Source organism: Neltuma alba, unplaced genomic scaffold, assembly GCF_004799145.2.
Source record: "Neltuma alba isolate B1F8T4 unplaced genomic scaffold, ASM479914v2 tig00005243_pilon, whole genome shotgun sequence".
NCBI classification, from domain to species: Eukaryota; Viridiplantae; Streptophyta; class Magnoliopsida; order Fabales; family Fabaceae; genus Neltuma; species Neltuma alba.
Genome location: NW_021634033.1, coordinates 1 through 21,708, shown reverse-complemented (window position 1 = coordinate 21,708; position 21,708 = coordinate 1). Strand labels below are relative to the sequence as shown.

Genomic DNA, 21,708 nt, shown 5'->3' with positions numbered 1-21,708 from the left:
AGATTTTTTAATTGCAATCCTAATCCCAATTACTCATTTTCAATGCTTCCTACCAAACGCAACCTTAGAGTAATGAACATGAGAATAATGTAATATGTCCTAAAATTATTGTCACCATTTACGGGTATAGCCACTTGTTTACCAACCAACGCAATTTGCCTTGTAGAGCTTTACATCAATAAAAAGAATTTTGGCCTAATTTAATCACATTTTCCACATAGCATTGCACATTAAACAAAGTTAAAAAGAAAAAGCTTTTTTAAGAGGTTTTCTGCGTCAATAATGTCGCTTAAACGCAGCCATCAAGAAGTTGAACTAGTAATAAACATTTTTTTAGGTATGAGTAACTTCCTTGGTTCTGTGTGGTACTTACTGAGATACAGTTCCCACTGCAGGAGTTATGTGGAGCGAAACCTTTTTTTGCTGAAGTGGTTGACTTGGTGGCTGCTATTGCTGGTTGACTTAGAAGTTCTTGTAGTTACCAAGTTTCCATGGTCTTCTGCTCCCTCTACAAAATGACTACTTGAAGATTCAAAGTCAGTGCAGGAAAATGTGTAGACAATGCACTTCACCTTTCTTTCAGTGCAGAATGCTTATCAACCCGCTTTAGTGCTTTTGTCAAACCAATAAGAAATCGTTTCTGTGAGAGAGAGAGAGAGAGAGAGAAGAATTTAGGAATGATGAATTGAAGGTGATGCTGCTTCACTTTTAGGTGGTAAACAAGGAGCAAGTCAAGTGAAGTGTGCTCCTTTTCCTTCGTTGCAATAGATTCTAACGTATATTCTACTCATGCACCATCATCTTGATTGTGTATTATACTTTTAACTTATATCATTCTATGAATCTGAATTCTCTCCCCTTTGTAGTTATAACTTTCTTAATCAATCGAGGGTACGTTTCACGCTTACCTCAAATGCTCACTGTACATATAATGCTGTCACTATGTATGTAAATGTGCATGAGAGGAAATAGGAAAACTTTTTGATCATTAGAGAGAGAGAGAGAGAGAGAGAGAGATTTTATAATAGTTTCAACTCAAAGATATGAAGTAACATAATATGTGAAAAGTGGGTCAGGCCCCTGTGGAGAGAAAGTGTGAGATTAAAGGAGAGAATTATTGGTTGGTGGTATTTGCCTTTTCATAGCTTTTAGCAACTTCATAATGTGCTGTCCACGACTAGCATGTATAATCAAATAATCCTCCATCATAATATCAGATCATGCCTTCTAATGGAAATTAAAACGCTTTCTTGTCCTTGTAATGAATAATGAATAATATAATACGTTAAAAAAACCCAACACCATCTTGCCTGCCATTATTTTCGTTTGTTTTAGGTCATGTTATTTGTAACTTCATTCAATAGTTGTAAAGGAGGAGCCAGGAATTTTAGATGGGGGATATTAAAGTCATTTAATGCCAATGATATTTGTAATATAATCTTGTTAAAGCAATTTATCGTTCAGATTTTTCTGACAAAGAAATGATTCGATTTGAATATGAGATTCATTTTTTTTCAAAAAATAATTTTAGCGAATCATATTATAAAATTTGGGGGGGGGGGGTCGTGGCCCTCTGGTCTCCCGTTACTTTCATGCACAGCGAAACAACATATCTTTCCATGCACTGCGATACAAAGAGAAACTTAGGGGTGAATGGAATCGACATGGAGTTTGGCTTTGCTTAATTATTCTTTTGAAATCCTATCTAACGACTAAGATGTTGTCAAGTGATTGAAGAGGAAATTTCCTAGAAAGGTTGTTTTCAACTCCACTTTAACTAATTTCTCAGGAGGCTCTAACCTCACTCAAGAAATTTCACTTTTATTTAATTAGAGGATTATGTAGAACAAAATCAAAATAATGGTAACATGATATCTTAAGATATAAATTTGAAAACTAAGCCAAAAAATTTAATTTACCCATGGGTTGACCAACAAGACTTCGTAAAAAGCATAGGTGAAAGTGAAACGCGTTTCTTCTGGAGAAATGAACTTCGGCTTATAGAGGAGAGTCCGCGAAAGAAGTGGTTAATAAATAATTGCCGGGAATCTTACAGTCAAGTTTTAATTGTCAGTTTCCTTCCTTTTAAAAATTGACGTTATTTTTGGTGTTCTCAGCGTGTTACCTGCTGAGGTCGCCGGGCCCTCTGAGGTCAAGCTACTCGCACTGGTTTCAACGCTCAACATCGAATGGGCAACTGCTGCTCCGACGTCGCCGGCGGTCGTGCGGCCATCGGTGGCACCGCCGGACATCATCACAACCCCGCCGATGCTCCCAATGATGCCGTGGATAGGTTCCTCACGTCTCGTGGCTACCATGGTCTCTTCTCTCAGATCGAGGTTCTCCGTCTGTTGCAATTATGTTTTTCTGTATTTTTGTACATTCTTTTTCGGTTGTCTTGTGAATCGGTTACACTGACAGAGCTTTAATTCATGCCTTATTTTGTTGGAATTAACTTTTGGAGGTGTAACTGTGGTCTCTCTTGTGATGTAGTTATCGTATTCTGCTTCAGGCCTGCGTGACCGAGATGTGCTCTCCAAGGTTAGCTGGTTAAGCATTTCGTTAATCTACTTCTCTGAGTAGAAGCTTGGTAACCTTTCATGGTCGTTGATGTTTAAAACTTAGTTCGAATCCGTGTAATTTAGATAGGAGTTAGCTCCATTTTTGGCTTTAAAATATCCACTCTATAAATTCTGGCTTGTTTTTGTATTACTCTTTTTAATTTCGGTTTTATTCCAGCTCAATTATAATTTGGGACCCATTGTTTTGACGAGCATATCATTGTGCATATTCCAGAATAATAAATTCAAGGAATACTTCTAAGGTCGCATTCGACTTAATGTGATCAGGATTGTATAGCTATATAGATTATGAAATCATGACCTAGAATCTCTAGCTGTGCCTTATGACAAAGCACATCCTCCAGTTGGAGTAAGATGTCAGGGCAGAGGATGATGCAGAATCTGAAGATTGTTTGGTATAAAATTGTGAGAAAATTCTTGTAGCTGCAGCATTGCTTCTGGTGTCGTTAACACAAATTTGTTGAGGCATAAAATATAGGTGAAGGAATGGCCATGGTGAACACTAAACAAGTAAAGGGAGATGCAGTTTAGTTGTGCCCTCCTGGCTCCTGTCACTGGCACTTTCATCTTAACTGCTGGGGCATTCATAGGGGCAGAGGCCTTTCTTGCATAAGACAATCCTATATATATCGTGTCAAATGACTTTGTTAATTGGAAATCGAATATTTCTAGTAAGGACCACAGAATTCAGGCCAATCGAGATCATTGGTTCTCTAATGGTCCGTTGATATATCAAATATATTTGTCTGTATGATCTTTTCCAACAGAATGGGGAAAAAATAGAAATTGATAATATCATTAACCCTCAAAATTCAGTGGCTGTGTATTGTTCCATGCAAGATAGAAGTTTGCATGTATTTGATTTTTTTCTCTCAAGTGAGAGATGAAGGAATTTAAGCTGGGCTTCATCAACGTAGTTCAGCTTTTATGCCATATGGATCAAGGCAGATTGTCATTTGTAATTGTTGCAAATTAATTTGAGTAGTTATTCTTCTTGTTAACATTATTATAAAAATATGTCATAATTTTATGCTTAATATTCTCATTATCATTATTTAGTCACATCTTGCGTCTATTGCTAGAAAGTTGGCGTGTCATGTCTTATATTTAGCTCTTGTTGCTGCAGAGTGATCCAATGATGATTCTTTATTTGAGAGGGAAAAATGGAGCACTTGAGGAACTTGGCCGCACTGAAGTAGTTCTAAATTCCTTGAATCCCACATGGATTACTAAGCACAATCTCATGTACCATTTCGAGGTTGTTCAGTTTTTAGTGTAAGTTTGAATGCTGATATTTTTACTTCTAACAAAGCATATGACCATCTTCTTGTTTGACCAGGAGTATCTCTGTTAAAATTTTTCCATCACAGGTTTCGTGTGTATGATGTTGATACTCAATTTCACAATGTAGATGTAAAGGTACAGTATTATGATGCATTATGCTTAGAAGTTATTCCCTTGAGTAACGTTAAGCATATGATGAAGGCTTTTTTATGTTCTTTTTATTTCCATGAAAAGATAAGAATTCCTATATTGAATACTTTTGATGTGCTTATTATTAAATGCCAATGTCCTATAAGTTGGCCGAGCACAAAGAGCGTAAGACGCTCCAGATTGTAACAATTTGGTTGACTTTTGCAGATGCTTAAGCTAGAAGAGCAGCAATTTCTAGGTGAAGCAACTTGTGCATTATCTGAGGTGACATGAAGACTAATATACCTTTTGTTGTGTGATGTGTTATAAGTGGATGAAAAGCCTATATGATACAGTGACTTGAAATGTGCAAGCAATGAACCTGGATCTTTCTGATCTAGTACTTCTGATCATGTCACAGATTGGCTTCTCCCATAAAAAATACATGAGCATTTGGAAGCATGATGATCTAGGACGAACAAAAGAAAAAGGGGAAGGAAAGTGAGAAATAGAGAGATAGAATAAAGGAGAGAGGGAATAAGAACAAGAGGGAAAAGGAGAAAAGAGGAAGGAAGGGGGAAGAAACAAATATTGATTATTTATTCCGTTCTTAAGCATTTCTTAAGCACCAAGAGAAGTGTAAATGAAGGGTTTATGGAGGAAATAGGTAACGCATGCTTAAAACAATAGAGGAAACACTAATAAAAGAGCATTCCTTATATAAGCTTTAATTGATGGCTAACATCCTGAGCTAAAAATAATTAGACACATTTTTCTATGCATTGTGCAGACTTTGGAAAATATTCGCATTATTTATACCTTTTGAATGGTAATGTGCTATCGATTTTATTATATCATATTATCAATTTCAATATGTACATATATAAAATCCATAAGAAGCCATGTTATTCATAAGCCATGAGTAGTATGGCTTACCTTAAACTCCATGCAACATATGGGGCCTTCATGTAATTGACCATATTACTCCAGATGTTCTTTTGCCATTCTTTATTATCTAATGTATTTGGCACTAGTGGCTCTCACAGAAATAAATTAACATCTCAACAATTCAACCCGTTGACTTTAGCAATTTGTTCTTTGCAGATAATTACAAAATCTGATCGGTCATTGACATTAGACCTGTACAAAGATGATGCCACCAGATCAACCCACTCTGAAAATTGTGGGAAGCTGTTGGTGCATGCAGAGGAATGTGTCAGCTCAAAGACTACAATGGAGATAACATTCCGGTGTTCAGATTTGGAAAATAAAGATCTCTTCTCAAAAAGTGTATGGGCGTATCTTTCCTAGCTTGCTAGTCTGTGAGGAGCATGAATTATGGTGTTAATCATGTTTTTGTTTGACATGCAGGACCCTTTTTTGTTAATTTCAAAATTTGTAGAGGGTGGTGCCCAAATTCCCATTTGCAAAACAGAAGTTATAAAGAATGATCTCAATCCAATTTGGAAGCCATTGTTCTTGAATATTCAGCAAGTAGGAAGCAAGGTATAAAATCTAAATGACAGTCGACAATCTCAATTTGTCATGGTTATCTTAATTTTGTGAAGATATTCTGATTTTGGTCCTATTTGAATAAATAGACAAATCATATTCCTTCTGTCTTTGAAGTATTATTCATAGGAAGGTCATTGCTTCATGTTCTATTGTGTTCAAGATGAGCATTTTTTTTCTTTTGGTGACAGTTCAAGATGAGCATTTTATTCATTAAAAAGTGTGCGTGTGTAGATGCCCTTTTGTGAAGATATTCTGATTTTGGTCGTGTGTTAATAAATAGACAAATCATATTCCTTCTGTTTTTGAAGTATTATTAATAGCAAGGTCATTGCTTCATGTTCTATTGTGTTCAAGATGAGCATTTTATTCATTAAAAAGTGTGCGTGTATAGATACCCTTTTGCTTTTTCTTACTAACTGTTATATATAACTTAAGAGTGCTGGTAAGTTTCGACTTAGTATGTTTTTTTTGTCATAATTATATGCCAGCACTTGACTTATTCTATATATCCATATATAATATAAAAACTTGTAATAAGCTGTACTATTCATGAGTCATAAATAAGTAGGCTTAATTCTTAAAGTTCATGCAACACAAGGACTCATACAAATGACCATAAATTTTGGACTAGATCATAAACACCCTCATTATTTTATTCATTTATTTGACTTTATATTATATGAACTTTCTCTTTTTCCACTCTTATGATACACAGGATAGTCCTTTAATAATTGAATGCTACAACTTCAATAGCAATGGCAAACATGATTTAATAGGGTAATCAGCTATACTCTTTCATAGCCATCCTTTCTCTATCTGTTATCTACGTGCCTAGGACAAAATGCAGGGTAATGATGCTTATTCTCAAATAACAGAAAAGTGCAGAAATCTTTGGCAGAGTTGGAAAAACTTCATTCTGGTGGTCTAGGAGAAAGTTTATTCTTGCCAACTTCTGGTGGACAAAATTATCATAACAAGGTCTATAATATTAATCATGCCTATTTCCACTTGAGTACTTCTATCCATTAATCATGACAAGTTCTATTGTTAGTCAGGATTATTTTAATCTTGAATGCTCATACCTCTCCCTGAAAAGATTCAACTATGATACAGGTCTTAAAGAGCCAACTATTTGTGGACAGGCTTAATCAAAGTGTCCAATATACTTTCCTTGATTACTTGGCTGCAGGATTTGAATTGAACTTCATGGTGGCTGTCGATTTCACTGGTACTCCACATGCCAATACACGTGTGTCAAATTTCATTGTGTAGTATAGTAGTGGTACAAAAGTTGACATGCTTCTGAAATCTCCCCCCCCCCCCCCCAAAATTAAAATAGTTTTTTTATGACTTTTCTCTTAGTAAAAACTGTGATGTGGTTAATGTTGAGGCTGCGGCATAGGGTTTGCCTTGTGTAGTCAATCTTCAGTGTAAAATTATATATCTTTTAGACATTCTGCTTATGTGAGATTCAAGATGATATTAAGGTCTAACTTCCTTCTCTCATTTATCAGCTTCAAATGGAAATCCACGTCTTCCTGATTCTTTACATTATATAGATCCTTCAGGCCGGCCAAATGCATACCAAAGGGTGAGAAGTGATTCTTGATTCCAAATTGGACTCATTATTCTACTTGTTTTTGGTCCGTGAGCCATTAATGTTTTTAATCAGGCGATTTTAGAGGTTGGGGACGTGTTGCAGTTTTACGATTCGGACAGGAGATTTCCTACTTGGGGTTTTGGAGCACGGCCAATTGATGGTCCTGTTTCTCATTGTTTCAACTTGAATGGAAGCAGCCATTACTGTGAGGTTGAACTGCAAAGCCTGATCTTCCCTTCCCCCCCCCCCGGGGGCTTTTCACCACAATGTGATAGTTGTAGTTCTTCAATATTTATTCATGTCTGGCTATTGCAGGTTGAAGGGATACCAGGAATTATGGCGGCATATACAAGTGCCCTCTTTAATGTTTCGCTTGCTGGGCCAACTCTTTTTGGACCGGTCATAAGCACTGCTGCTCTTATTGCCAGCCAATCTCTTTCAAATGGTGGACGAAAGTATTTTGTTTTGTTAATTATCACTGTAAGAACTATAATATTTTTGCTTATTTATCTGTGGAATTTGCTGTGACTTGAATTATAACTTGGTGCTTATTTGATTGTTATGCTTGTTGCATGCATTACATGCATCCATATTATTCTAGGGCTTGGTAAAATTTATGATTTTCGCACCCCGTTGATTTTCCATTTCTCCTCTGAGATTTAATTGATATCCTCCCAGGATGGAGTAGTTACAGATCTCCAAGAAACAAAAGATGCTCTCGTTAAAGCATCTGATCTACCATTGTCAATCCTTATTGTTGGAGTTGGTGGAGCTGATTTCAAAGAAATGGAGGTATTAGATCCAACTTCTCTTCTATTTACGTGCGGAGTTGATATTGCCGTATTTTAATAAATCTCAATAACTTACCTTGAAGTTCGGATAAATCGTACTTGATTCCTTTTATACTTTTCAAAAATATTAAAAAAATATTACTCAATCTGGTATTTAATATATATTGCGAAAAATTTAGTTTATTTCTTGTTAATGAGATTTATTTCTTCAGGGAAAAATATTTATTCTTTTAAAAAAAATGAAATTGCGGAGATACTTCAATTTCCAAATTAAAAATAGCGTCATAATCTCATTTTGAAGTTTAAAATTACATTAATGCTACAAAAAGTTGATTTCACTGACCAAAAAATATAGGTTTCTGCGAATTTAAATCAAAGGTCAAAGAGTCGGATGATATTTTTGAAACACGAAGGGTGCAAATATAACTTAGTTAAGCTTATTGTGTGCAATTCACTCTTATATTCAATGGTAATTCCCATTCCTTGGGCAGATTTTAGACGCTGACAAGGGAGAGAGGCTTGAAAGTTCATCTGGACGGGTTGCTTCACGCGATATAGTCCAATTTGTTCCATTTCGGGATGTCCAAAGTAGGTATCAGTTTGCAAAGTACGATATAAATGTTAGCATGGTACTACTAGCTGATAAACCCCCTCTGAACAATTACCCACCTCTTGCAGATGGAGAGATCTCGGTAGTTCAAGCACTACTAGCAGAACTACCTACGCAATTTTTAACTTACGTGCGGGCCAGAAATATCCAACCTCGCTAGTCCCTAGTCATGTAAAGACTGTACATATCAAAATTCCTCATTCATTGATCATTGTGCAATTTCAATTTTCGAGGCCCTTTTCAGATCTGAATGAAGGGTTAAAAATTCTCTGTTAAGCTTTGTGAAAAAGGGTTTATTTTTGCCACATCCAACCTGTTATCTCACTTGTAAGAACGCATGGTGAGGTATGGGTTGGCATTTCCTCTTGTGTGTTTTGAATTTGGGCTTGGTTTGTCCATCCAAAGTTAATATTACGAAATTTTCCATTCTTCTCCCGGAGCACAATTTTGTACTACGCCAACGATGGAAATCCCATAGTGTTTAAATTCTACGATGGGATAGGATTTTTAATCAGGACCAACAAGTTGGTGCGCTCGGATCTTAGGCATTGCCAATGAATTGATTAGGGTTGACGCTTAGCTGTTGCATAATTACTCGTGCAGTACTATTTCATCCACTTGAGTGTGCCCATCTTTAATACTCAAGGGAGTGTTTGGATGAAACTAAATCGTTGTTTGAAGCATAACTTCTGGAGAATAGATTCTAAGGAGAATAAATTTTGTAAAAAAGTGATTATGAGAAGTGAGAGTGTTTGGATAGTTGTTACTAGAAGTATATTTTACATGTAGAAATTACCAAAAAGGGTATAAGTTAATATGATAATTATATAAGAAATAGGTTTTATAATATATTTTGATTTGAAGAAATAAAATTGTTAATGAAATAATTTTTACTAACAATTAATAATATATAAGATAATATAATTAATACATAATTAATGTGTATATATATTTATAAAACATAATATTAAATATGTTTATAGAAAAATGATTTTTTTTGCTAATAGAAAAATATTAATTTTCTTTAAAGATTTTAAATATGAAATCCCATAACATTTTTTCACAACTAGTTTTTGTAATAACATACTACCTCCGATGTTTAATATAATTAATTAATTAATTGTCAACACATGTATATATATTCATAAAATATAAGAGTAAAAATATTTTTGGAGAAGATGAATTATTTTGTTGTGCAATTATTTGAGCAAAGGAGGAAAGAAAGAGCAATTATTTGAGTCGGGGCTATTTGGTCACCTGTGATGGGCCCACCGTAAGCTTCCAATAATTGGAGCCAATAAGCAACTCTGATTTGCTTCTGATAAAATCATGATTTGGGGGTTCAAAACCATGGTTTGCCCCCAAACCATGGTTTCATATTTTTAGGGATCGTTTGGTTGACATTTTTCTCAAATCATGGTTTGGGTCTCAAAACCATGATTTGGGATGCTTGCCAAACAGGTCCTCTATATGGGTGACCCACAAAATTCCCTTGTTGTATAAAATATTAAAATCTAGAGTTGTTTAACTTGTTACAAGACCTGTTTGAAATCATGTTTCAAAATATTTATAAGCATATTTTTATTTCATTTATTTATCTTGTATTTTATAAATTATAATTAAAAAGTTGTTTATAAACTATTCAAAACACGTTCATAGTCTCCAAAGAGAGGTGTAATCATGGAATTTTCAGTGGTTTAGACCCTCGGGAAAAAATTTGTTAAGGAAAAAAAAAGGAAAATCAAATAGTTTTTAAGAAAGTAACGTAATCACAAAAAAAGCCCTAATAATAATAATATCAGAATTTGTCATTTTATATTACTTAGTAGTTATGAAACTTCTTGATAATTATATCTCATGAAACTTCGCAGTGATTGTTCCAAAAAAATTAAGAGAGGCTAAAAGGTGGAGAGAAAAAAAAATCGGCTATGGAAAGTGTCGGTGGAGCAGCGGTTCTTGAGCTTTCTTTTCAGTTCTCATACGTCAGTTTCTGGTGAGCCCTGGGCAGAGCAGGAACGAGGTAGCCGCCCCGGGGAAAAAGCATCCATTCATTTGTGCGGCGGTTGTTTCAGCCCTGAGGAAAGGGGCCATGCCTCTTTGAATTTCTCACAATTCGACTCCTTACAGTACTTCCATGTGATTGTTGCAAACCAACTTCTAGCCAGTTAGGTGACCTACCCTTGTTTGCACGGAATTCAATTAATGAATTTATTTAATTGGGTTTTGTCAAAAAAAGCTTCATTTAAATTGTTATCGATTAATTTATATTGATTTCCTATTTAGTGTGCATACTTCTTGTTGAAACATGCATTTTCCTTTTCGTACCTCTGAACTTAAAGACGGATCATGGAAGTTCCCTCATTTTCCCTACTCCATCAAGTTCCCTCCTTATATATATAGATATATAAGACTAGAGTAGTATTACATGTTCGGCGAATTGGGATCGGGGCCTAACCTCCATTGTTATCAGCTAAAATATAAGAACCCGCCATTTTATACAACTCTATCATATCATATCCTCATAAAGCGTCTGACACGGCACAGATTTATCTAAACGAAGAAGCAATTGGCAAAAGTAAGTAAATACTGGGAACGAAATGTGTTTATGATTGCGCGTTTGCTCAAAGAAAAAGGGGGGAAAAACTGAGATTGCTCATTTAACTAGCAATTCTGGATGGGGACTAATGGCATCTTCCCGCCGTATACCTCTGGGAGCTGATCCTCCTCTATATCTTCCAGCAATCTTGATTTCAACTTCTTGTTCTCCACAAACACAATCTGTGCACACATCCTTCAATCAATAAGAATATATCCTTAAAACATATAACATGCAAATTTGAAAAAAATGTCACCTTCTTCTTGGTTTTCTTGTCAATGAAAGGGTAAACAATCTTCCATGCTGCCATAAATATGGAGGGTGCGTTCACAATGAATAACTTCCCCAGCCGTTCTGGGTAATAATCCTGCAACCACAAGAAACCCATCATGAAACTACTAAGATATGATTCCTGATCAAGTTCTTGATCAACTAACATACCCACTTCAATAGAATTTTCCTGTATTTTTGAACTACTTGTTATCTTGCCCACAAAGAGTGTGAGGGAAAAATGATTTCAACTTCACCTGCAAAATCTTTAGAGCGCCAAGATAACCACGAATATCACAGTTTGAGTATCCCCATCCTTTAAGATCTCCTATACCCACGAAATTCTCTTCACCTGGTGGCATCCTGAGACACGCCAAAAGGTATTTTACTTTTAAAAGTTACAAACTTCTGCTGTTTTCACAGTTCTAAGTACTGGTTCAGCATCTTAACAACACAGGGAAAGGAATTACCTTGAACAAAGTTTATCAAGAGAGTACACTGCAAACCCTGTAGACGCAAATTTAGTTTGTAAGAACTGAATTCTGGTGTCAGATTTATAACTGATTAAAGGATTTTAGCAAAAACTAACGTTTGAATTCGTCCAGACCGCCGACTTTGTTTTGGAAGTGTCTAGCACCAAAGACAATTGTTATAGGACGTCCTTTCTTATCGAGTCCTTGCGTGAAAATCTTGTTCTGGGCAAGTTCATTTGGAACCTCTGATAGAGAAATAGAACCATTTGGAACAAATGAGCGCCTCCATTTCAAGAACTCCAGGAACATTTCTGAAGCCTTCTCTATATCTAGTTCACGAGCGCGCAAGAATCTTCTCATCGTCAAATCATCATATTCCTGAAATATTATTAACATTTGATCTCAACGTAAGAAAATGAACAAACTCTCTCAGAATCATGTTCATTAAAGATGTTGAAAGCTGCAGGTATAGTCCACAGTCCAAAACGGAACGAAGGTGAATGTGAAGGCAAAGCAAAACCACAAAACCCTCAAGACAGAGAAGCAGAAGAATCACTTCGAGATCTGAGTCCGTAGCAAAGCAAATTTCTATTCTCACTAGTCTCACAGATCTAACCATTGAAAATAAAAAACTGAAAGTCATCAAAAGAAGCAGCTAGTGTTGCTAGCAATTTTGCACTTCATTTTATTTTTCTGTATTTTACCATTTTCTATGAACTTTATGATCTTATGAAAACTAAACAGGTGGAGGTGGCAGCTAGAGAAGATCAAGGAACAAAGCTGTCGGAAAAATGGAAGATGCCAAACGATTACCTTAGCAGAGGGATCCTTGGACTCAACGAAAGCTCTCATGAGAGGAATTTTGGACATCTCTGTCTCAGAGCTGTTCATGTCCTCTATGTCTTCTTCTAAAGCCATTACTACTGCCGGTGTTGCCGCCTTTCACTGCATTTTATGGGCGGATTCCCTGTTTGAAATCTTCTATTCACGTCCCAGAGCTCAAGTTTACGTACGTTCCTTAAATATCATCTTCCCTATCACTAGATGTCCCCACTCACCTAAACCTCTGCTTCTTCATTGAATGCTACCGCCCTGCTCCTGTTATTTATGGCGTACGCCAAGATTTTTTGTTTTATTTCCATAAACGGTTTCAGATTGAGAATTCCTCAAATTTTGTATGTGAGTCAGACTCGGCGATATCAAGCAGAAATTTTTAAGACTGATGATCCGAACTAAATGCTAAACTTCCAGGTTGTGCGACGATAAGGGGGACACATAAAATGGGAGCTGAGCTACTCAATCTTTGATTTGAGAGGAGCCCCATCCAGGTTGCGTGATATGCTTAGATGAGAAGTAAATGAAGCATGCTTTGTCTTACTCACAACATCGATCACGGGCACTCAAACTTTAAAAATTGTTTCTTAAAAAAAATGTGTTTGCAATATGTATGTTTATTATTATAAATTTAGAGTCTCATGTTACTTTGAATTTGAGATTAATTTCAAGTAAAAAGTGTTAAAAATTAAATATTATACGTTTATGAAAATTTAAATTTGTTTTTTTTGTGAAAATTCAAATTTGTATTTTTCTGTTTAATTTTTATGAGACTGCTTACCAAAATTTTGTTGGAAATATGTGTATTTATTTATTTTGACTCTTTTACCCTTTGCGTTCTCTCACAAGATATGCATCCTTCGCATTGGAGTGCTATGGCTGCCTGCGTTCGAAGCTAAAAGAGGGGGGGGGGGGAGAATGGACATTTTGTTTCGTTTCTCATCCACTTTGTTATGCTTTTGTAATAACTATTTACTTCTCCGGTCCTTAATATAAGACCTAATTGTTAAGTTAGTTTTGATTCTAAATATAAGACTCATTTTTCATATTTATCAATTTTTTCTAAATTATCCCTATGGATACTCCCTCAACCATAATCAAGTAGAACAGAGAGGGGTATGTTAAGAAAGATGATTATGGTGTTTTAGGAAAAACGTGTCACATTTCTTATAATTAACTAACTTACTTAATTTTCTTAATCTAATCAAATTAGTTAAATAGATCTTATATTAGGGACCGGAAGAGTAATAAATTTGACTTTTATTACAATTTTAATCTAAGACTATGAATATTATATATTTTTGTTAAAACATTGTTACATTATTGTTAATTTCAATTTTTTTTCCTTTCTGGAACTAGCAGGCCCGTGTTCTTTTAGATAGGAAAGGGACATTCCTTCAATAAATGAAATTACTTGGCGAGAATGCAATGGGAATGGGCCCATGCTCGCATACCCAATGGATCACTAAAAATATTAAGAAGGGGCCACATATTTATTGTTGGACAGCTGCTCATAAGGATTTTTTTCTTCTTTTTATGTTATTGGTGACAAAGATTGTTTTCTTTTTGTTACCAATACATTACACGCATAAAGATCACCATAACAAGCATTTCATTAAAAAGGCCTCAAATTTTTAAGATTAATTCCAAAAAATAAGATCCTTCCCTTAAAAAAGAAAATAAATTGCTGAGACAAATAATCTCTCTCATATAATACCCGCTCGTAAAAATTCAACACTAAAACAATGGAAGATTTAATATTCATGCATTAGAATTTTCTTTTAAAAAAAAAATTTCCCATGCGGCCACGAAAATAATGATAACATCAAACCAGGAATCAGCACATTGCAGTTTGATTTCTAGGCGGCTTTAATTCTGCCCCCTTTTATCCACTAATAATGCACGTCACAAAAATAAATGCATGAGCTGTTAAGATAAGATAATCATTACAGTATGTATCACGAAAAGATTGCATCTTAAAGAGCGTGGGGGCTTGAAAACTGGTTTACCTAAACGCCAGCCTCTCAGGCCAACTTTACAAAGTAATGAATAATTATTTTTTTAAACAAAAAAATAGAGGAGGGGGACCAGCCTCAACCGTGCATTGATTTTTCAATGCTGCTTTCAGTTCGCCGAAAAAAAAAATCCGGCTCTCGCATGGGCATGAAAGATGCAAGATGCAAGATGCCTACGATAAAGCCCAACATTCTTAAAACAGTCTCCTACTAGTAATATTCTCAGCAAAGAGTTAAAATGTGGGCTAAAGGTCGTGAACTGAAATCCCAATTCTGCACAAAGAAATGCTAGACTTCCCTTTGGACCACAAAATGCATTACATACACTAAAGAACAAGGCACCATTTACCACACTAAATGACTGTTCATCAAGACACGGCCAAGGGAGCAACAATCAATCACATGCTATTGCCATATATACAGAATCTAGATCAGTAAGCACCATCAACTATACAGCTCAAAACTGGCCGCACATGATACGACCCCTCCAACGTTTGGTAAGCAAGATCCGGCAGTCTATATACGATGGACCAGCCCATAGGCAGCCAATGAAATTGATGGACAAAATTAGTAATACGTGTCAGGAGCCTCGTAGTCAGAATTCAGAAACCATGATCTCACGTTCTCACCGTCCTAGCTTCCCACTTGAAAGCCTCTTCTCTTGCAGCCTTACCTTGTCACGGAGTTCTTCGATGGTATCAGATGCTTCCTACAGTGGAAAGACAGGTTAAACAAGATATCATCATATAGAATTAGGATGTTTCTTTTTCCTGGATAAAAACAGACAAACAGCTAAATCTCCTTTTACACTCCAATTTTGGAGGGAAGAGTGGGAAGTTAAACCTGTAACTTCTTCCGCAATTTTTTCTCCTCAGCATCTCGTCGATCCCTTTCTTCGGTGAATACATCAATTATAGTTTCTTGTTCCTTGTTCAATTCTTCAATCGTCTTCTCAGCAGCCCGGAGCTGGTAATATAATGTTCAAGAGATGATAAGAAATATGCAGAATGTGCCAGAAATATTAATAAAGTCAACGTTTTCACCTAAAAGCTTATGCTACTGGATTTAAGTGATCCTCGACAAAAGGAGTCAGCAACTTTATAATTTTACTAGCTAGATAACTAGTTAAGGCACACACTCCCCGACTCCTCAAATTCCATTCCAATTTAGGGAGAAAAAAAATATCCTTTCTAACTTAATTCACTTCGACCATGAATTAGATCGCAGATATCCTCCTTAGCACAGCAATGATGAAAGTAACAAAAGTATGAGCAAACCTAAAAGAAAGATAATTCAGAACTAAAGTATATACATGCAGAAGTTATAATAGGCAACAATCCAGTTCAATTACATATAAGCTAAAAGAAGAGCATTGTCATCACGTGAAACTACAACAGACTGATCATCAATCTGATCAATTTTCTTTCTTTCCATAATAGAAAATAAGTAGTCGCATTTTAAACCTGAGCTTCAAGAGATTTGCACTTGTCCCTTTCATGCTGCAAATCCCGCCTTAATTCTCCAATAATTTCTTCCTCCATCCCGCTTAATCTACAACGCAAGAATCGCAAATTATAAGAATCAAGTCCAACAAAGCAACCCAAACAGCCAGCGAGCAACAAGTACAACATATACCTTTCCTTCAAGTCCCGATTCTCTTCTTTCAACTGCTCCAAAGTGCATATATCAGGATCAGAAATTGGACAACGGGCTTCACTAACATCATTCCCCTGCAATTCAACCACCATACGCACAATTTTGAGTTTTACCAGTCAAACCAAAATATCCAAAATGATGAATTCAACCACTTCCACCATATTGTATGCAAATAACATCAACAAAAACGAACAAGGAATGCTTCTTATTAGACATTGAGATTAAGCAAATAGGTAGACAATCATGCTTATACAGGGAAAATGCATCACCTTTGGCTTGGATCCTCTTGGGGACTTCAAGGTTCTTCCGCTTAATGTGATATCTTGGAGAAAACTGTCCTCACCTAGAGATTTCTCGGCCTGAAATGTCTTCTGCTTGTCTTCAGTTGCTCGTTTCTTGGGGTCAACAACATAATCTTCATCATTATCATCCTCTTCAGACGTTGCCAGTTCGTATGAACTTTGTTTCCTTCCAATTCTTTTAGAAGAGGCTAACTTATCAATATTTGGTGTTGCTTTGCGGCTTGAAGCAGAGTATTTCCTCTTAAAATGTGATGATCCCGGAGTATAATCAGGAGATGTCTCTGCAAAACAAAGTATAGAAGTAAAAGTTCACGAGTTTGTCCTTTCCAAAAACAAAAAGGATTAGCAACAATTACGCAATCAAAGCTAAAACCAAGACCTCCATCAAGTACATAAATAAAGCAAAAGCAAGACCTCATAACTGACCTCTATCTGCCCTCTCAGCTCGTAAGTTCTTGCTACAATTAGGAGCATAACCAATTTTCTCGCGGTTTGAGTGCCTAACCAGAGAAGAATGAAAAAGATTTAAGTTATTTTAAAAAAAATAGAGAGCCATGACTATATAAGCAACCATTTAAAAAAAAAAAAACTCATTTGCATGGAGAAACAAGAATTACCAATAACTCTTCTGCATTTGTACCAGTCGCGACTCTAGTCTTGATAGAACTATTGTACGCTCAAAGCCTTGCTTATCATGAGCTGGCTCCACAAAGTTAGCTTCTAAAACTCCTGCGTTTGTATGGTGCAAAACTTGTCAGAATGAAACACGGCCAATTTGGCAGAGGTAAAAAGAAGAAGACAAAACAACCCACCTATGACCCCTCGCCCACCACTTCCTGCAGGATTCCAAATCCTCCAGAAGGGCTGAAATAAATCAAAACCATCTGTGAGACCAAATTTTATTGACAATCTAGAGTCCTCCAGAAACACTGCTACTATTTAAGTCCCAGCTACCCACTACAGACAACAGTCGATCTTTGTTCATTTATCATGAATGATGAAGCAGAAAATGTACACTTCTAAATCATACAGAAGCCTTGATTTTATTCTCAGAAATATATAAATAAATCAACATTTCTAATCTTACAAGATATAATGATTCACTTAATTTCTTTAAAAAAAGAATAAATTACACAAACCCCCTAAATTTTGTTGAAATTACACAGCACTCTCCACTAGTTTACGATATACATAGACCTCCCCTAAAACAAAAATTTACCATGCAATCTCAGCTGATTTTGAAAATTTCTACTAAAATACCCTCCACTAACCTAAACACATATTTTGAAAACAAAAAAGAGAGTTGTTCAGGCTTTAGAGAGAGAGAGAGAGAGAATTAGAATGAGACTAGAGTGTAGGGTATCTTTTTGTTTGAAAAGAGGTTTATGTATATTCTAAAATAACGGAACCACATACAAAATAAAATGCTTTATAATTTTGTCCACAATCTTCGTCAACCATGAATAACACTACCTTTATGAGTCGATTCTTATGATAAACATTGAAACCAGAAACATCAATATGATGAACTGCATCCTTGACAAATCCGATAGTCACAACAGCAACCATCTGTAACAAGATCTAAATGAAATTGTGCAGATGACGTCATAAAAATAAAAACAAATGTTCAACAGGCATGTTACATTTAAATCCTTTGGAGCCCCATCCACGCCTGCTTGTGGCCTGTATGTAACCTCCTGAGACATCATCATATCGTTCACAATATTGTGATGCACAACATCTTTCCCACGAAGAATAATTCTGAAGCCTGGACGAAGCCTCAGATATAAAATTGAGGCATAACTCTGGATACAGATAGAAAAATAGTAAGAAAAATATGACAATCTCTCTTGTACACTTAATAAAAAATATAACGAACCCTTAACGAATGTCGATATGTGAGGAAGTGCCTAGAGTTGGGAAACTCTTTAGCCATCTGTATGTGTTTCTCCTCCCGGTTCACTCCTCTGATTTGAATATCCTGCCATATATAATTAAGAAAAATTAAGAATACTAATATTAATATTTCATGAAGCTTGCTTATATATGCAAGGATTGTTTTCCCCTTTTTGTGGTGGGTAATGGGGTTGCCAATATCATAGTCATACATGCGGATCTGCATCAAAATCAAGTTCCAGTTGACCTTGGTCATCCTCCCAAAGGTTGTATATGATTATTCGTGTTCCCTGACCTTTCATCATATTAAACTGCAAAGAGCAAAGCTAACAAAGTTATTCATCCTTAGAGGAATAAATGATGGCTCATTCATCGTCAATAACTAACTGCTCAAAACCAGAAAATGAACCAGTAGAATAGGACAAACCAAAAAGAAAAAAGAAGTGAATGAAATACATGCTTACGTACATTGTGTGCAAAACTGTATATATATATATATATATATATGTACAGTTGCATTACATGTTTCAATCATGAAGATCAAAGTCAAAAAATTTTACATCAATCCAACATTGCTAGATACTCTATCAACATATTTAAAAAGTAAAACACAAAACGTACAGTGTGCTTTCCAGATATAAAGAGGATATTATCTGGCCAATTATATACTTCTTGTCGCCAACTTCTTTCTAAAATCCTATAACATGACCAATATGATAATTATTTCTAATTCGACGGTTAGATCAACGAAAATCACTTCCTATGATGAGATATTGTGAGATTAAGTGTCCATTACACAGGCATCTTTTCATATGTATCACGATTAAACGTTTTCCCGAAGTATCAATTGATTACCTGCCGAAGAAGATCATCTTCACTGGGAAAGGTGACCATCGAACTATTGTTTCAACATTTTTAGTCCAATCTGCCAAAGAAGATCGTATTATCCTATTCCAGCCCTGACCTTCTCTTTCATAATCAAGCTTTCAGTTCACACGGCACAAAAAACAACGGTAAGATGCAATGGAAAATAATAAGTAATTGCTACTACAATGTCTTAGATTAAAGTGAAACGCAAATCAACAAATATGAGTTATACATCTTGAGTCTTATCTAAAACGTAAAATTTATAGTAAGTACGAAAAATTACCATGGGTACTACAATGTCTTCCTTCCCTGTACACCTCAAAAACGTGTAGGACAGCAAGCCAATACTTTGTGTAGAGCTAACAACAACAACCATGTCACACAGTTACGAAGGCACCATGATCAATAATGAAGACAATAAACTATAAGAGACAGTATAAAAAACTAACAAGAAGAATAAACACTGAAGTTGTTCATTTTTGATAGAAAAGAATTGATGTTTGAAGTATAAACATTAAATCTGACCAACAGGCCAATGATTGCACCAGCAATAAAGCAACCAACAGAGTAGTTGCAGTGGGGGGAAAAAATGTCATACAGAACATAATTCAATGATCACATTTTATGATCGTGTTTTTCTCATTCTTAATTTGTAAGGGGAAAGCAATAAGAAATCAAACCAACCTCTTTCCATCTCTCCCCGGATAGCGTGAGAACACAATTACATCAGCCCCAAGTCTCATGGTACTCGTTTTAAAACCATTTCCGTCTATCACATCAACAGTAAAGGATCAGCAAGCCCACTTCAATATAATATGCAATGAGTTAAATTTTTGTATGTAGACAAGGGACTTAACACTTTACATTGCCCAATGGTATTTGATAATTTGCTTTTCACAGTAGTAACCCAGTGACATGCATTGACGCATTTTATCCGGATCCATTCCACCTCCATTATCTGGAAAAGCGGTAATAATAATAACATAACAAAAACAGATTGCCAAAAGAAAGATCGCCATGTAGCTTTATGCGGGAAGGGAAAAGGAAATTGATAATGAGATGGAATAAGCATAAATGACAACGACATTACTACGACTCAAACATCTGAAGTTGCAAACACATCAATCCTACCTGTAGGGTATATAATTTGTCGAAAAATAAACATATAAAGAAAAGGTGGGGAGATGGAATGAAACAAGGGACCCATTGTTTGGTAGTAAAGGTCATGAGTTTTCATTTGAAAGCAACAAAAATTGAACAAGTTCCTAAAATCTTGATTCAAGCAGCTAGCAATTCTTCACTTAGGACTTCAAGCACATCTAATCCCTCATCAAATTCCAGAACCTTCTCCTTATAAGCTGCTTGCGCCATTTTTTCTTTTTTATATATAAATATTATGGAATCATTAGTACTCCAGCTTCTAAATTATAAGTTAGCGGTTCTGCTTTTATGGAGTCCAAAGCATGGAAGTTCTCATACAAACAAGGATGCTTCCATCGGTCCTCTTCTTTCTCCCCTCCTATTATAGCTACCCATCATAACTACTATTATTCTGTTCCAATTTCATTTTAATTATAGGCAATCCACTTAGCCAACATGTAATTCAAAAAGTGTCACTCTGCTCACCTCATACATTCCTCTTTAACTTCAATGGAAAGAGTAAGAACTAGGCAACAGTATAGGTGACAAAAGTAGGCAACTTGAATTTAGGTGTGGAGAGGCCAGGCGAGCTCATCTAATTCACCCCTCCACATTTTACTTTTCCTTTCTATAGCTCTATAAATGAAAAATTGAAAATTCAGATACTATAGAAATTTTTTTAGAAAGAATGGAAATACCTTCAATCAGCAGCATCCTTGTACCATCTTTTTTATTTATCACCATATCAACGTTGACATAAGTAGCCCCGTTACAAACCTGACTCAAAATAAGTAAATAAGTGAAATTATAGCAAGCAGTATCCCACTCAATATTATAACAAACAGTGTATCATACCTCATCCAATGAGTTATCCAAAAGTTCAGCAAAAGCTGCCCAAAAAAAAAAAAAAAGATGTTAGCACAAATAACAATCACCAACCAATAACCATAAAAATACTGAAGTCCAAGACAAAAAAAATCTTTTATTTCACCAAACATTTGAGAGGCACAAGCATGTCATTCCTGTGACTGAACATTCATAAAAACGTGCCATTTTACCTCCAGTGCCCACTTGTGACTTGTGGCATTAGAATGCAGAAACTTCGGATGAACTCTGACATGATCCATGCCACCTGTATAATTATAATA

General features: G+C 35.7%; 3 protein-coding genes across 4 annotated transcripts; 1 reads left to right on the top strand and 2 right to left on the bottom strand.

Moving 5' to 3' along the window:
* Nucleotides 1-2,073: 2,073 nt before the first annotated feature.
* On the top strand, nucleotides 2,074-9,002 carry LOC114747199 (protein BONZAI 1). Of its 2 annotated transcripts, none has more exons than XM_028935490.1 (16): nucleotides 2,074-2,339; nucleotides 2,494-2,541; nucleotides 3,709-3,857; nucleotides 3,953-4,001; nucleotides 4,224-4,280; nucleotides 5,100-5,285; nucleotides 5,367-5,501; nucleotides 6,226-6,287; nucleotides 6,386-6,488; nucleotides 6,624-6,738; nucleotides 7,025-7,101; nucleotides 7,213-7,320; nucleotides 7,426-7,590; nucleotides 7,789-7,902; nucleotides 8,393-8,489; nucleotides 8,580-9,002. In XM_028935490.1, the coding sequence occupies exons 1-16, from the start codon at nucleotides 2,190-2,192 to the stop codon at nucleotides 8,669-8,671; spliced, it is 1,707 nt and encodes a 568-aa protein (XP_028791323.1). In that variant the 5' UTR covers nucleotides 2,074-2,189; the 3' UTR covers nucleotides 8,672-9,002. The 2 variants fall into 2 exon arrangements, with proteins under 2 accessions (XP_028791323.1, XP_028791322.1); XM_028935489.1 differs by having other exon boundaries at nucleotides 2,075-2,339; nucleotides 7,183-7,320.
* A 1,972-nt stretch (nucleotides 9,003-10,974) lies between these two features.
* On the bottom strand, nucleotides 10,975-13,146 carry LOC114747202 (phosphatidylinositol transfer protein 3-like). Its single transcript, XM_028935493.1, has 6 exons — nucleotides 12,664-13,146; nucleotides 11,967-12,228; nucleotides 11,848-11,884; nucleotides 11,635-11,740; nucleotides 11,364-11,474; nucleotides 10,975-11,289 (listed from the first exon to the last, which is right to left on the bottom strand). Exons 1-6 carry the CDS (start codon nucleotides 12,766-12,768, stop codon nucleotides 11,173-11,175), a joined length of 738 nt encoding a protein of 245 aa, XP_028791326.1. The 5' UTR covers nucleotides 12,769-13,146; the 3' UTR covers nucleotides 10,975-11,172.
* Nucleotides 13,147-15,067: 1,921 nt separating this feature from the next.
* Nucleotides 15,068-21,452, bottom strand: LOC114747200 (protein MICRORCHIDIA 7-like). Its single transcript, XM_028935491.1, is given in 20 exon segments — nucleotides 15,068-15,408; nucleotides 15,543-15,665; nucleotides 16,163-16,250; nucleotides 16,335-16,429; nucleotides 16,625-16,938; nucleotides 17,084-17,157; nucleotides 17,275-17,386; nucleotides 17,470-17,521; nucleotides 18,131-18,226; nucleotides 18,301-18,462; nucleotides 18,537-18,638; nucleotides 18,766-18,864; nucleotides 19,409-19,434; nucleotides 19,437-19,536; nucleotides 19,704-19,779; nucleotides 20,105-20,189; nucleotides 20,285-20,321; nucleotides 20,323-20,378; nucleotides 21,259-21,337; nucleotides 21,416-21,452. Coding segments are annotated over 19 exon segments (1,827 nt in total). The 5' UTR covers nucleotides 21,305-21,337; nucleotides 21,416-21,452; the 3' UTR covers nucleotides 15,068-15,324.
* Between the last annotated feature and the right edge of the window lie 256 nt (nucleotides 21,453-21,708).

Coding starts and splice junctions, on each gene's coding strand:
- LOC114747199 (XM_028935489.1), top strand. CDS start 2,190: ATGGGCAACTGCTGCTCCGACGTCGCCGGCGGTCGTGCGGCCATCGGT. Junction 2,542..3,708: donor ACCGAGATGTGCTCTCCAAG/GTTAGCTGGTTA, acceptor TTGTTGCTGCAG/AGTGATCCAATGATGATTCT. Junction 5,286..5,366: donor AAGATCTCTTCTCAAAAAGT/GTATGGGCGTAT, acceptor TTTGACATGCAG/GACCCTTTTTTGTTAATTTC.
- LOC114747202 (XM_028935493.1), bottom strand. CDS start 12,768: ATGGCTTTAGAAGAAGACATAGAGGACATGAACAGCTCTGAGACAGAG. Junction 12,229..12,663: donor CCAAGGATCCCTCTGCTAAG/GTAATCGTTTGG, acceptor ATAATATTTCAG/GAATATGATGATTTGACGAT. Junction 11,475..11,634: donor GCGCTCTAAAGATTTTGCAG/GTGAAGTTGAAA, acceptor TTGTGGTTGCAG/GATTATTACCCAGAACGGCT.